Raw genomic sequence first — 15,016 nt, 5'->3', positions numbered from 1 at the left:
TTCATAAATAATTTCAGGATTAGTTTGATACAATGTCATGTATACAAAAGAAGTTCAAAACCAAAAGGAAAATTGGAGTATTTTGGTTTCTAACACTACTTCTCACCTATTTTTTGAACATTTCTAGTTTAAAAACAATGTAATATTAGCTATGCTAGTTTAAAAACAATGTAAAATTAGCTCTGCTAATATAAGTAACAGGATGAGATAGATGGTGTTCTTACTCCTGTTTTACATACAAGAACATGAGATATAGAGCGGTGATGGAACCTGCCTAAAGTTTTAGTAGATAACATTCATAACTACTGTGCTACTCTGAAAGCAAGCTGTGTTTTTTATTTTAATGGACCCAATAAGTATTTTCTTTAACCTTTGAATTTAACATTGTATGGTTCATTTTTTTATTTATAAATGCAGTAAATTTTAAATTGCTTTTCCGTGTGCCTTTGATTAATGTTTGACCTCATTTAAAAACCCAGTTCTTTAAATAATGATTGTAATTCACATTAACAAGCAAAGCTAGAGGGAGAATACAGCAAAATTTGGTTGAAAACCCTTAACTAATCTGGAATATAAAATAAGGACTTTAGTCCATCAAAAATCATATCTAAAAACAGAAATACAAAACAACAAAAGTACTGCATATATATGGTATTATGAACACTAAAAACTTTACTTTCATGGTAAGAAAAAAGACAGTAAGGCAACAAAATTTTAAAAAGTAAAAGATTAGGGAAAAAATGTCATTGTTTTAGAATTTTATAACCAGAAGTTAAAAACAAAACCTACAGATAACTTGTAAATTTAAGAAAGCATTTTATCCTATAAATCTGTGTAAAATATTAATTTTATTTTGGGGGGCCAGTAACTAATAATTAGAAAAATAAACTTATAATGACCCTATGTACAGTAGCATCTAAAACTATGGAATACCTCCAACTTAACAAAATATACGTGTATTACATCTGTCTAGAAGATAAGAAAAATTAATGAATAACATTAAAGAGCATATAAATAAATGCCTGTGCATATAATAATTTGAAAAATTTGAAATTATAAAGATGTCAAGTTTTGCTAGATTGTTTATTGATTCAATATGGTCCCTGTGAAAACTCTAGCAAGTTGTTTTTTGAAGCTTGATAATCTCACTAAAATGTTCAATGACAGTGCAAGGATATTAATCTACCCAACATATACTTTAAGAACAGGGTAGAAAGCCTTATTTTACTAGACATCAAATATACTGTCTTTTTAGAGTTTTGTATTAGTATAGGAATAAGTAAATTGAGACAGTAGAACAGAACAGTGAATCTAAGATTCACCATACATAGACATAAATGTGCCACAGATGCAATTCAGTGAACTGTGGAAATACTTTTGGTTCTGGGGGTTAAAAAAAAAAAAATAGGTTTCTTCTGTACTTTGTATTTTATGTTAGTCAGCTTTCCAATTGCTGGAACCATTGCCTGACACCTACTACTTGAGGGAGGAAAGGTTTATTTGCTTCTTAGTTTCTAGAGATTCAGTTCATGATAAACTGGGTCTCTTAGAACATCATAGATTCAGGGCATAGTAAAATATAGCTGTTTAGTTCTTGGTACCCTAGAAACATAGCAGGGAACAGTGGCAAGAGTGAATGTGGCCAGAGACCATACACTGAACGTCCCACCTACTTGACCCTCCCAGACATACCAGAAGTGTGATTTCTGAGTTGGCCGTAGTGCATCTTCCTTCATGTCTCCTTACAAAATACATGTCTTCTTTTTAATGATGCTAATGTCCTCAGCAGTCACATCTTGTTTGGCCCCAACTTTACATATTATTCCTTGGGGCCAAAATTTGAATTTGTCACATTTTTCTGCTGTGCTTTTTTTTTCCCTCCTGGATTTTGCTATTAATCTGGCCAAATGCAGATAGAGGTACCCTTGACAGCCTGTATTTTGGGCTGTCCTGAAAATTTTCTCCACTAGATCAGTCAGTCCACTGCTATTAATGTCAGTCTACACAAAGTCTCAGGACCTGAATAAAAGTAGACTGTTTTCGTTAGAATGTATTACATGTGACTCCTGTTCCAATTGCCAGTGGAACCCTTATTCCCAACTGAATGCTTCTGAGCTTGGCCTTTACTGTCTACATTGCTGATAACTTTCTGATCTTTTGAAGTCTGAATAATGTCACCCACCAAGCTGCTCTTGCAGCCTACTAAGACTTGTTTAGACTACATCTCCAGACATTTCTAAAATCTTCTCACAAACCAGTTTTAAAGGCTTCTCATGGTCACAGTAATGTCACCACTTGTGGCACCAGTTTTCCTCTGTTAGTAATCATTCTATTTGCTAGACCCAAATGCTTCACAGCTTAAAGAAGCCAAATATAGTTTATTTGACTTTTGATTTTCATTGTTGGCAGGCTTCAAAATAAACATTATTGAAGGGTATGGTGGAGCAAAGTTGCTTAGTTCATGATGGCCTAGAAACAGCAAAGAAGTAGCTCCAGGCAAAGAGCGGTAAGGGCCCACATAGTACCCAAAGCCAATGTTGCAGGACCCCCCAAGGCACACGCAGAAATGTACTCTACTGATCCTCTAGGTGCTTCCTAAGCCAATCAAGTCAAAGTAATTAAGGTTCACTTCATATGTTAAATACATTTCAGTTTTAAAATGCTTTCATATAAAGCTCTCTAGAAAGTAACATGGAGAGAGTAACAAATGTTTATTAATTAAGGAAACATAATTAAACTTTTGGTCAACATATGCTATCTGGATCCATAGATACTTTTTTTTTTTTTTTTTTTTTTTTTTGTGGCTATGAGAAGCAAATACAGAGTCATCTCTTACTGATAATTGTTCTGAATCTGTGCTTGTGTAACCCTGTTCCTAAGATTTATGAGGCTTTTTAGTTTAACATCATTCTACAGTTTTCTTTGCTAGGTTGTTTCAACAAATTGTGGTCAAAGTATTTTTATTCTGAAACCTCATATCTTATCTGATGAGCCATTGTATTGTACAAGTATTTACATGACATGTTTTGTTTATTTTTCCATTTTTACACATTTCTCATTTCTCAGATGTTTTCCTTCCTCTAAGCTCAGGAATCAACAGATTCGCCCCTCGCACCAAATGCAGCTTACCACATGATTTTGTAAATAAAATCTTTTGGAACTCAGCCACTTACTTACATATTGTCCATGGCTCCCTTCGTAATAGTTACAGAGTTGTTAACTACATCAGAGACTACATGATCTGCAGAGTGTAAAACATTTACTACTATCCCTTTGCAACAAAAAGTTGGTTGAATCTGAATTTCCCAAGCTATTCTAATGACAACATTCTGTTGTTCCTTTGAGTAACTTTCCTCTAAAGGATAAATTTATATTTTCAGTATTAACTTTGTCTTGTTTACTAAGGTTCAATAGTATGAAAATTATGCCTTGAAAAATTAAGATTAAAAAGTTTATATTCAAGGAGAAGGCAGTTGGCTCATACCTTGTATACATGTTTCTTAGTTCTGTGTGTTTACAGTGATTATGTGTTTAGAAATTTGAACTTTTTTGATAATTCCCTTTTATATTGATACTATATTGAATTTTTGTTTTCTTGAATGAATTTTACTAAACAAGTTGAGATAATTCTACTTTTGGTATTAGCTCAGTCATCTATAGTAATAGCTGGTCTGTTACTGTTTTGGAGGGATGGGGCAGTGAACAGCAGCCATCCATTTATTGAGTGCCAGGTAAAGAGACTTCATAACTGTAACATTTCAGGTAGATTTACCACAAATTTGGCATTTTTTATTTTGTTCCCTTAAACTCTGTTATCACATAACTTGTGATATGTTCAAACCTTAATAAATATAAAATTAGTAAATCATGTACCCCCTATCTGCAGTGTTAAAGATAGATTTTCTGAAGTGTTTCCACATTTCAACATTCAGAAAGTTGACATTTTTCAAGTGCCAAAATGATATGCAAAATGTTTTGGATTTTTGAACATTTCAGAATGTGAATTTTTAGACTAGGGATGCTCAGCTGGTAAAATCAATGCAAATATTCCAAAACCACAAAACCCTGAAATTGGAGACACATCTCACCCTGGTCATTTTGGGTAAATGTTACTGTACTGATTTTTTAGTAATGTTATTTTATGCTGAAAAACTCTTGAAAGGAAAATAATTGGTTATTGTCTATTTGTATTTTTTATCTTCTGAGATTTTTATTGTCCTCATCAACACTGATTTTTATTATAAGTAATCTTCTTTATACCTAATTTAATCTTTAATCTCATCAACACTGATTTTTATTATAAGTAATCTTCTTTATACCTAATTTAATCCTGTTTAATCTTAATTTTGAATTACTCATTTCCCTTAATTTGAAGTTATTTGAATAATGTGTCACTTGTTGAACAATTTCATTGTAATTTTAAATCTTAAATTTTTCATATTTTTCTCCTACAGGAATGGCATCAAGATTATAAGAAGTTTAGAGAAACAACTATGTATCTCATAATTGGACTAGAAAATTTTCAGAGAGAAAGGTAAAATGTGGACAAATTTTTGTATTTCTCTTGGGTAGTAACCTCATCTACTAGGTTTTATTCACAGTACACATTTTAAATAAGTTTCTTATTTTGGAATAATTTTAGAGTACAAAAAAATTACACATTAAGAGAGTTCCCATGTATCCCACATAAAATGTGCTTTTCATTTTAAATTTGTGAGGTTGACATTACTGTTTTTGTTTCTGTAAGACCTCAAATATGACAGTAGATGTTTAGGATGTCATGGAATTAGATTGAAGCCAGTAGCCAAATATTCCAGTAGAGAGTTTTCTGGGTACCAACAGAGCTGGTAGTGAAATATATGGAACTCTTTACACTCCGTGATATCTGAATGTACTCACCAAGCTTTTTGTGTTGATTGCGTGTTTCATCTTAACTTACTTACAATGTTTAAGCCAATATCTCAATGGCTTTAGCCAGTTGAGAGCAAACCAGTATCTCGGTGGCTGCATCTCACTGCTCCTTCCCTCCAAAACTGTTACAGGGCATGCAATTTGAAGTCCCAAATACCATGAAAAAGGTTATCTCTAGGAAACTTCTATATGCAACAAACATTGATTGACTGATTGATTGATCAGTTTGTTTTTATTAGTCCATGTTTGTAATATATAATGTTTACATTCCTTGTGTGGTGTTTGTACATGTCTGTAACTCTTGAGAAAAACCTAGGAGAGTAGTAGGTCAATGATGTTTTTCTCTACTTTTGGAGGACTTCCCACCCTGATTTCCATAGTCATCGTACCAGTCTGCATTGCCACAAAAACCATAAAATGATTCCTTTTAATTTTCATTGAAATTATAGATAGTCTGAAAGGAATTTGTGCTTAATGACTATAATATTATTTTAATGAAAAGGATAAAGTTTGGTTTACTTGCTATTTACTAGTTTGTATTTACTTGTTTCTTAAGATACTATATTTCTAAATTTATATCCTTAACATTAATGTACTTAGCTGGGTTTTTTCAAAAATTACTTTATTTCAGTATAGTGTTTTATTGCAACCAAATGAAATAAAAAGAATACTGATTTTTTTTCTTCTAATAAAATGTCATAATCCAACCCTGAGGTGATGATTTTTTAATGACAAAGATGGACATTTTTTTCTACAGCTGTTGAACATGGTGCCTGGCAACTAACTATATTTATATTTCAGTTAATGATTAAAATTGTTACAGTAGAAATTTAGTTTTTTAGTCAAACTGGTCTTATTTCTGTTGTTAAGCAGACACATGCAGCTAGTGGCTACTATATTAACCAGCACAGATAATGTTTCCATCATCACAAGAAGTTCTATTTAGATAGTACTGTACATTTTTATTTTTAAGTTTCATATATAAGTATACACACATACATGTTTTTGTTGTTGCTATCTTTCTGAGATAGTTTTACTATGCCATTCAAGCTGACCTTGAACTCACACAGTTTTCCTTCCTCAGCCTCCTGAGTGATGGGATTGCAGGCATGTACCACCTTGCCCGGCTAGTGGACATTTTATAATTAAATTTTATAATTCAAATTTTAAGAATTACAAAAAGAAAAAAAACATTTTACTTTACATTGTATTTAAATACTTAGATTTACATTATTAAAGTCCTGGTCATTGTGGGGATGATTCATTTTGATCATTGAAACTGAAGAGTATTTTGATGAATAGCTCCATTTAATGAGTTGTATAATAACTATTTTATTTTTTATTATATATATATGTGTGTGTGTGTGTGTGTGTGTGTGTGTATTTTGGTGGTACTGGGGATCAAACTCACGACCTTGTGCTTGCCAGGCAAGTGCTTATGACACTGAGCTAAATCCCTGGCCCATTATTTTATTTTTTAAATAGAAGTATTCAAATTCACTTTCAGAATTTCTGTGGTTTATACTTAGGAAAATTCTAATTTGATCTTATAATCTAATCCAATGAAATAAAAAGACATTTTAGTCTTTTAGATAAACTAGGTAGTATATATCAAATATACCAAAAGATGTTGCCAAACATATTTTTGTCTTACTTTTCTTATTGCTGAGACCCAATACTTGATGCCCAAAGTTAAGAGAGAAAGGGTTTATATTTAGTGCACAGTTTGTAGAGATTTCAGTCCATAATCAGCTGGTTCCAAGGCAGGGTGGTTTGGCAGAAAACAGTTCATGGTGGGCAGACTGTAGCAGAGTAACACGCTTCTTTCTAGCCCATTTATCTTATCCAGACTGCTTAGGGTGGATAGCACTCAACCTTTAATTCTAGTCCCTTGAGTCTAGCATTGAACCAAGGATCAATCCTGGCATGACACACTCTGGATCCTGACACATCTGAAAAAGGCCCACCTAAGGCCACTTGAGGCTTTGGGGAATCATCTAGATACAGCTGTACCATTTTTAATGCAAACATAACAAGTGAAAGCCTTCAGTGAAATATTTACTGATGGCATCTTGTCATTCTGTGTATGGTGAAGTAAGCATTTTAGGATCCATAACTTTTCAGTAGTATAAATGGAAAATAAAAATAGTGCTTACCAGACTACATGTTTTTATTTCATCTGAAATAATAATGTAATAACTGGACTGAAAAATCTTATTTTGATTTTTTTTTATTTGTAAGCACTTTAAAGATTGATAAACATGAAATTTTGTGCACTTTACAAGAGACTTGCACCAGTATAACGGTTTCAGAGTTATTGTGTGAGTTAACTTGAGTCTATCAAACTATCTATGAATGCCATTCAGAGCATATCTTTCTTGATTAAAAAGTTAATACCTAGAAAAGAAAAGAAAAGAAAAGAAAAGTGTGTCAGTTTTATATTATACAACTATCACAATTTCATGGTATAAAGTAGCATTTAAAATTTGAACCTTTATTTTTCATAAATTTCAAATTGACATGTTCATTAAAATATTTCAACATAAAATTTTATTTGAGTTTCTTAAAATAAAATTCCTGGAGAAAGTACATTTTCCAAAAAATGTTTAAAACAAACTCATAAACATTTCAGATGTATAATCTGATTTTCCTGCGTTTGTGTGTTAATTTCCTCCTAAATTGTTTTATAGCTGAAAAGTGAAATGGATTGATTTTATATCTAAGCACAATAACACCGATTGATAGCATTAACTAGAATTTAAAGTATATAATCACTTTTTAATAGATGCCATATTTTTCTTTATTAATCTATGAGAAGTTACAGTAATGATTGGAAAAATGGTACAAAGGTGATACCTTAATAAGATACCTTTGATAAGATACTTTTTGTATCTCAGCTACATAAAGATTACTATATTTTTTCCTCTTAACACAGAGAAGGATAATTATTTTAGATAAAAACACAATATGCTGTTACATGTTTTCCTCCTCTCTTTTTAAAACTTGGTTTCAACTTCAGGACATCTAGACTTATATTAATATAAGACACATAGGCCTGACCCTGTCATCCTTCTACATTAGTTATGGGTTTTTTAATTTTTGTTTTAGCTCAGTAGGTGTCCCAGATTTACAATTCACTTTTTTTTTTACTTCCTTCATCTCCTTCGGATATTCTGTCCTCTGTCTTTTACATTTTCTAAATGACTATAACTGTGTGTACACATAGAAGAAACCTGACTACATAATCCATTGCAGTAAATGAATCAAATGTTATTTGTGATTATAAGACAATGGAATTTGATCCTTATGTAAAAATGATGCATTAGTAAACAGATAGTTAGCTTTCATATCCATCTTTTTAGACAGCTGTGTTCTGCTTTCAGATGCTGGTATTGCTAAATCAGAGTTCTTAGGTGGACACAGGAAATTGGGTGATATATTTTTATCCCAGTGTTTTAGATAATAAAAATTTATGTTTATATTTTAAAAGTTTCATAATTATAGTTTAGTTTTTTTAATGAAAATGAAGTGCTAATATCATATGTTTGTTTTTAATTTTAAGTTATATAGATTCCTTGCTGTTCCTTATCTGTGCTTACCAGAATAACAAAGAACTCTTGTCCAAGGGCCCATACAGAGGACATGATGAAGAGTTGATATCACATTATAGAAGAGAATGTTTACTAGTAAGTGGAATGTACAAGTAGGTGTTTATCTTTGGGCTAGCTTTTTAGACTTATGCTAAAGATTGTTAACTTTGATAGGGTAAGAATTACAGTGATATTTATACCTGGATTTTTTCCCTTACGATTCAAAATATACTGAATTCCATGTTCTTATTTCTTCTAAATAATATATAGGATATAAATCAACAATGTTCTTAAATTGAAATCATACTGTTTTGTTAAAGTTTATCATCACACCACAGTCCCCATTTCAGTGGGTAAGGAGTGGCTACATAGATCATGAGTAAATACTATTATTCTGGAAAACAAAGAAGTAGTTTTATGAGTGTTGTATTATTGATGTGCATAAAGTCAAAGGATCTACTGTGACAGTGTCCTCTTTTTGTACCTAGTGATTGGTGGTTTTTTGCTCAGCCATATAATATTCACTGTATGTTGAAATGTTGCTAATACTACAGACATTTAAAAATTACTTTAAAAACACTATGTTTGCACAAGTTCATGTAACTATATGTCTGGAGTACATTGTTGATGTTCCTTGTGTTAGCAGCCTTCATATCTAATCTCACAGACTCCATTTAAAGATACTTTTATTAGATTTCACTTTCAGTTAACTACGACCATCTGTTCTATGTTGTGAACTCCTAAGTTGACATTTATTTCCTATTTAAAAATAGATAACAAAAATATTCATAATACTATACTGTGTATATTTTTTGAATTTATATGGACTTATTATATGGATAAAGTATACTTTAAAAAGTAGGTCCACTAGTGAAGTGTACTTTCAGCAGGGATTACCAGTTTTACACTAGTTTCAGTGTACAACAAATTCTTTACATTTTTGATTGGGTATAGTAAAATGTTAGGATCTTCTGTTTTTTTCTCTGCTGGTTTTACCTCACTGCAGTGTATTTTAAAGCATAAATTGTTTACTATTTTATATCCATTGAAGATGGTGTTAGTATATTCTTATTATGAGTTTATTTGTGGTTCTGGGATCAAATCCATAGCCTCATCCATGCTAGAAACACACTGTGCCACTGAGGTAGATCCCAACCCCAGGACTATGCTGAAACAATTAAAAATAGATTTTGATAATAATCCAGTTCCACTTAGTAGTTTTATGTAGGAATTTATATAAATTACTTTAGTGTTTTTTTGTGGAAGTCTTTCTCCACATTATGTATTTCTAGATTATCAGGTTTTAAGGGCTATACAGCAAGTAAGAGATATTTCATATGCTCAAAGAACTCATCTGGTAAAAGGCATGCAAAATCTTTTTTATATTCTAGAGTACCAGTATAAGAAATACACAAAATGATAGGCTAGAATTGTTGAAAGAGTCTTAAGAGATATGCACTGAACTGTATCTTGATTGTTAATTAGGAGTTTTGTACATGGTAGAAAAGAGAGAACATTCTGGTCAAAAGGACACCATATACATTGATGGTAAACATTTTAAAACTTTCAGTGATAACAAACAGCTGGCTGTGGCACATGTGCCAGAGGTTTAATCCCAGTGACTGTATAATACATACAACAGAAAATAAAGATAAATTTATTGTGGGTAAGGTACAAAGTAGTGGGATTAGGGGGAAGAGAAACCTGATGTCTGATAACAACATGTTTATATTACACCAGTGTAAATTCAGTTATGCTCAGCATAATCAGCCCCCTAGTAGAAAATAATTCTGGCCATGATTCACTGCAGAGAAATAAAGATTGACATCAGGATTGCTGGGAGGGGAAGACAGAGGAGGGCCTGAACTCAGGCAACATACTGTGGCTGTGAAGAGGATATAGAAGATGATGAAGAAAGTGAAATTTAGGGACATGCTAACTGTTGAGTGAGTAAAAGCAGGAAATGAAAAAATCAAAGCTGCCACACTTTAAAGGTTATCATGGGGAATTTTAAGAGGCTGAATAAGATTGGCTTTGAATATAGTTAAGATTCTAAGCCATTATTTGCTTCAGTGAACTAAAACTTAACATTAACCTTCAGAACAATAATTAAAATTTATTGAATTGTTTTTATGAAGAGAAAACTTATAGTTTTCTTTATTTAATCTTTTTAACCAGTATATGAAGAAGATAATAGTGTCTAATTTTTTGTATAAAATAACTGAAGCTAAGAAATTTAAGAGTGAATAATTAATACTGAGTTGGACTCCATAAAAATCAGTCAAATAAAATTACATAATATAAAGAGAAATAATTTTTTAAAAATTCAGCTGTACAATTCATTGTGATTCATTATGATTTCAATTTTAAACCCTTACATTACTACTCAGTTTTTTTATATCTGCATTTCTTATTTCATAGGTTTTTCTGTTCTGAATCAGTGGTCAGCACTCTATGTCTTGTACGCCAGTCTACCATTGTTTTTACAAAGTTTTATTGAAATATGGCATCACTGTTGATTTATGGGTTATAAATGACTGCCTTTGAACAATAATGGCAAAATTGAGTATCCAGAGCAAAAACCCTAAAATAATCCCAGCTGAAATTTGCTGCTGCTTACACCAAATTATAAGCTCCATGAAAGTTTTCTGTTGGCTTGGGTATCTCTGTAGAATACTTGGTAACATATGGTGTATATTCAGTAAAAATTTGTTGTTGAAAAAAGTGAATTATTTTTTATCACCTTAAGTTTTATATTAAGGAATATAATGTGTGTCCACTTGATATTTATGAGGAAGATAATGGGTTTTTCAATATTAGTATGAAAGTTGAATTTATTTTAAAATTTATTTTGGGTGCTTGTAAAATTTTCAAACTGAGAGAATTTCTGGATAAATCTTCTGCACTGTTTTGCTTCTGTTTTTGTTTTCCTGTTCTATGAATGGCTTTTTCTAAGAGACTTTGTTGTTGTAAAATAGGCTGAGATTATTTTTCCTATTTTTTTAATAGTCTTTATGATCATAGTTATTATTTTGTCTTCAGTATTAACATTTACAGGTATTTTTACTTAATAGAAAAGGAAACAACGTATGTTCTTTTTTTTCTCATTGCAAAAAGAAATTGAATGAACAAGCTGCAGAACTCTTTGAATCTGGAGAAGATAGAGACGTAAACAATGGTTTGATGATTATGAATGAGTTTATTGTTCCATTTTTGCCTCTGTTACTGGTGGATGAAATGGAAGAGAAAGATATACTTGCTGTAGAAGACATGAGGAATCGATGGTGCTCCTACTTAGGACAAGAGATGGAATGTGAGTTTCAGCATTTGCTAGTAGGTTCCTAATGTGTAGGGATTAGAAGCAATTAGAATAAAGTGCTTTATATTGGCATTTTAAAATATTATATAATATTTTGATATTTACATCGTTCGTTTCTTTTCCTTATATAAACTAAGATTTATGCATTAATGTTGTCATTTATATTTTACCTCTTCCCTCAGAGTGTCAGTTATTTTACATAATATTTAGAAATGAAATACCAGCTAGCCACTGTAAGCTAATAAATCATAGTACCCATAATCACCTCATAATTTATCTCTATCTTTAGCTTCATCTTCTTGTTTGTATTTGCAGCAAACCTCCAAGAAAAGCTGACAGATTTTCTGCCAAAACTGCTTGACTGTTCTACAGAGGTTAAAGGTTTCAATGAGCCGCCGAAGTTACCTTCATACTCTACTCATGAACTCTGTGAGCGATTTGCCCGAATCATGTTGTCTCTCAGTCGAACGCCTGCTGATGGAAGATAAACTGCACACACTTTCCCTAAACACTGTATAAACTTTTTTAGTTCTTGACCCTTGCCTTCCTGTCACAGGGTTTGCTTGTTGCTGCTATAATTTTTAACTTTTTTATTTTAATAACTGCAAAAGACAATGACTATACAGACTTTAGCTAGACTTCAAACAATAAAGCTGAGAATCGCATGGCACTCAGACTTTGTTTTAACCAAACTGATGTATGATTATAAATCTGATTTTATTATGGCAAAATTATGCTTTTGCCACCTCTCTGTTACAGTATTAATTGCTTTTATCTTTCCCTTACAATAGCTTTCCATTCAGTCTGGACTCTTCCATGACTATAGCCATTTAAGTGTTCAGCACTGTGTATTATAATATTTGGTAGCTTGTAAATGAAATTAAAGAATAAAGTTTTATTTATGGCTACCCGTGTTTGTAAGCAGGTATATTGTATATTAATATTATCTTTAGTTATAATGTGCAAATGAATTTTGTTTTGGGATAAAGATTGGGTAATAAATAGATAAATACATTCATTTTTGCTATAATGGTAACATTCTACGTTTACTAAGTCTTTAGCATTTAAATATATATTTTTTTACTGAGTTGTTCAACTTAGTATGGCATCTAAACGTGTTGTGTATTCAGTTAGCTTTTAATTGAAGTGAGTAACTGATTTTTAGCTCAAACTACATGGAAGCTTTTAACTTTTTTCCTACATTAACCTTTGGTATTTTTTTCTTTTCTTTATTTGTGTATTTTCAAGTAATATAGCAAGGTGATTATTTCAAGTGAAACCTGAATAAGTACTTGAATAAGGGCTATTTGTGACACTTAAAATATGTGTACATACAGAAGTTCTTCATAATGGAGGACAATGTTTTACATTATATATCATTCTATTTTTGTAAATTGTATATACCATTTTAATTGAAAATGTTCTCTACTAATCAATGCTGTGAAATGAAGTTGATAATGTTTAACTAGAAGTTATATTAACTGATTTTATTTACATTAATTTTTCAAAAGGGAACTAAAAATTTTATAGATAGAACTGCTGTTTATGATTAATGAAGTAATATTGTGAATGAAAATCAGTGCTTTGAAGTACTCATGTTATAGCAACCTATTTTTGAATTTATAAAATTTCTTTATAAATAATGCTTTGTTAGCAGGGTAAAATATATCATTATGTTATGTGTATGTTTGTTACAGCATCAGCCAAGTGACGCTGTAGTGCATTTTATTAGTAACTCACAAAAGATACTGGGTGGAGGAAGAAGAAAAAATGTTTATCATATAATGTGCTTTTAAAAAGTATCATTGTATTGTTAAAATATTATTGAGAAGTTATTCTTTTCTTGTAAAGTTAAGTTTTGCATATTGGAGTTATCTAAATGTATTTGGGTATTAGATTTTAAGTTTTCTGCCAAGTAGAAGTCTGGTTTGGTTTCTAGGTCTTGTTAAAAATTTAGAATCTTCATAAATATCATCACAGGTGTTTCAAAATATCTTTGATATTTTATGATATCCTACTATAATGGTAAAGTTGTTTGTATTTATATGTGGAATTGACTGCTGTGATACAAAAGTGCTCAAATATTATATGGAAATTACTCTTGCAAAAGGCATATCCAAAGAATCATGTGGCTGTTTTGCTGAAGGTAAGTAATAGTATTGTATTTATTTTGTACTTAAAAAAAATAAGATTACCCTTTCCTAGTAATGAATCTAAAAAATTTATTTAAGGAAATGATGTTTTCCAAAAGCTCATCTTTGTACTCTCTTGAAATCTAGTGTTTATAAGATTTAGGTTAGTGAAATTTCTTTATATTTAATTTATTAGGTTAAATACAACTCACAGTAAATACTTTTAAGAATTAGAACCTTAGAGGACTCTTGTCCGCAGCAAGTTTGACTTTAATTCAGAAGACTCATTTGGATTACTTCAGGACTCCCTTCCCATTCCCCCTTGAATTGTATTTTGGAGTATTTCAGAGTAGTATTCAAAGTGACAGAATTAAGACCTGTAGGAATATCTTATGAATGTATGTTTTAGGGAGACATCCATGAGTAAGCCAATTTTCCTAATACTTTCATAAGACTCATTGAAATACAATAATAAGTATACACTGAAATAATAGTTTTCAATGTATAATTGCCAGACCTGCTGCTTCAGCACTTTCTGGGAACACGTTACAACTGAAAATTCTTGAAGCCTGCCTCAGAACTGTGGATTTAAAATTTCTTCATATGTCTTTTAACTTAGTCTTCTCACAGTTTTGATGTCTGCTACAGTTTGAGAGCCCCTGTACCAGATGAAAATATTTGTAGCTTTTTTGTGCACCTTAAATCTATTTTAATTCATTTATATTTACTTGTGATCTTTTTTTGGAAGCTTTTTTCCGTTTTCCTCACTTGCAGTTTAAAGGAATGACTAAAAACTCATTTTATTGTTTATTTGTTTGTATGGATATAATTGAAAATAAAGTGCATTTTTCTCTTCCTCTATCTGGTTTTCCAGAAGTTCAGTGTCTTTGTTTTGTGAGTCAGACCTTGTTAACTGTCTTAGTTACTTTATTGATCGCTGAAAGTGTCTGACACCCACGGTTTAAAGGAAGAGAACTTCACTTTGGCTTATATTTTAGAAGTTTCAGATTTTGCATGGTCAGCTGGCTCCAGGCAGAAGAGGCATGGTGGAAGGGTATGGCAGG

The 15,016-nt window shown here is 31.4% G+C and overlaps 1 protein-coding gene across 5 annotated transcripts in view; it reads left to right on the top strand.

The window, feature by feature from the left end:
* Usp25 (ubiquitin specific peptidase 25) overlaps positions 1-14,813 on the top strand; it is a 126,143-nt gene extending 111,330 nt beyond the window's left edge. For 4 of the 5 annotated variants that reach the window (XM_063224725.1, XM_063224724.1, XM_063224728.1 and 1 more), the window contains 4 exons: positions 4,455-4,534; positions 8,474-8,597; positions 11,619-11,814; positions 12,136-14,813. In XM_063224725.1, the coding sequence (XP_063080795.1) occupies positions 4,455-4,534; positions 8,474-8,597; positions 11,619-11,814; positions 12,136-12,308 (573 nt within the window). In that variant the 3' untranslated portion in view covers positions 12,309-14,813. Of the gene's footprint in view, positions 1-4,454; positions 4,535-8,473; positions 8,615-11,618; positions 11,815-12,135 lie in introns of those variants that run through there. The other variant, XM_063224729.1, reaches the window with a different exon arrangement.
* The last annotated feature ends 203 nt before the right edge of the window (positions 14,814-15,016 follow it).

Source organism: Cavia porcellus, unplaced genomic scaffold (assembly GCF_034190915.1).
Source record: "Cavia porcellus strain 051 isolate PalLab524CR breed Dunkin Hartley unplaced genomic scaffold, mCavPor4.1 scaffold_15, whole genome shotgun sequence".
Classification (NCBI taxonomy): domain Eukaryota; kingdom Metazoa; phylum Chordata; class Mammalia; order Rodentia; family Caviidae; genus Cavia; species Cavia porcellus.
The sequence above is the reverse complement of the archived record's forward strand: the minus strand, read 5'-3'. Positions and strand labels throughout refer to the sequence as shown.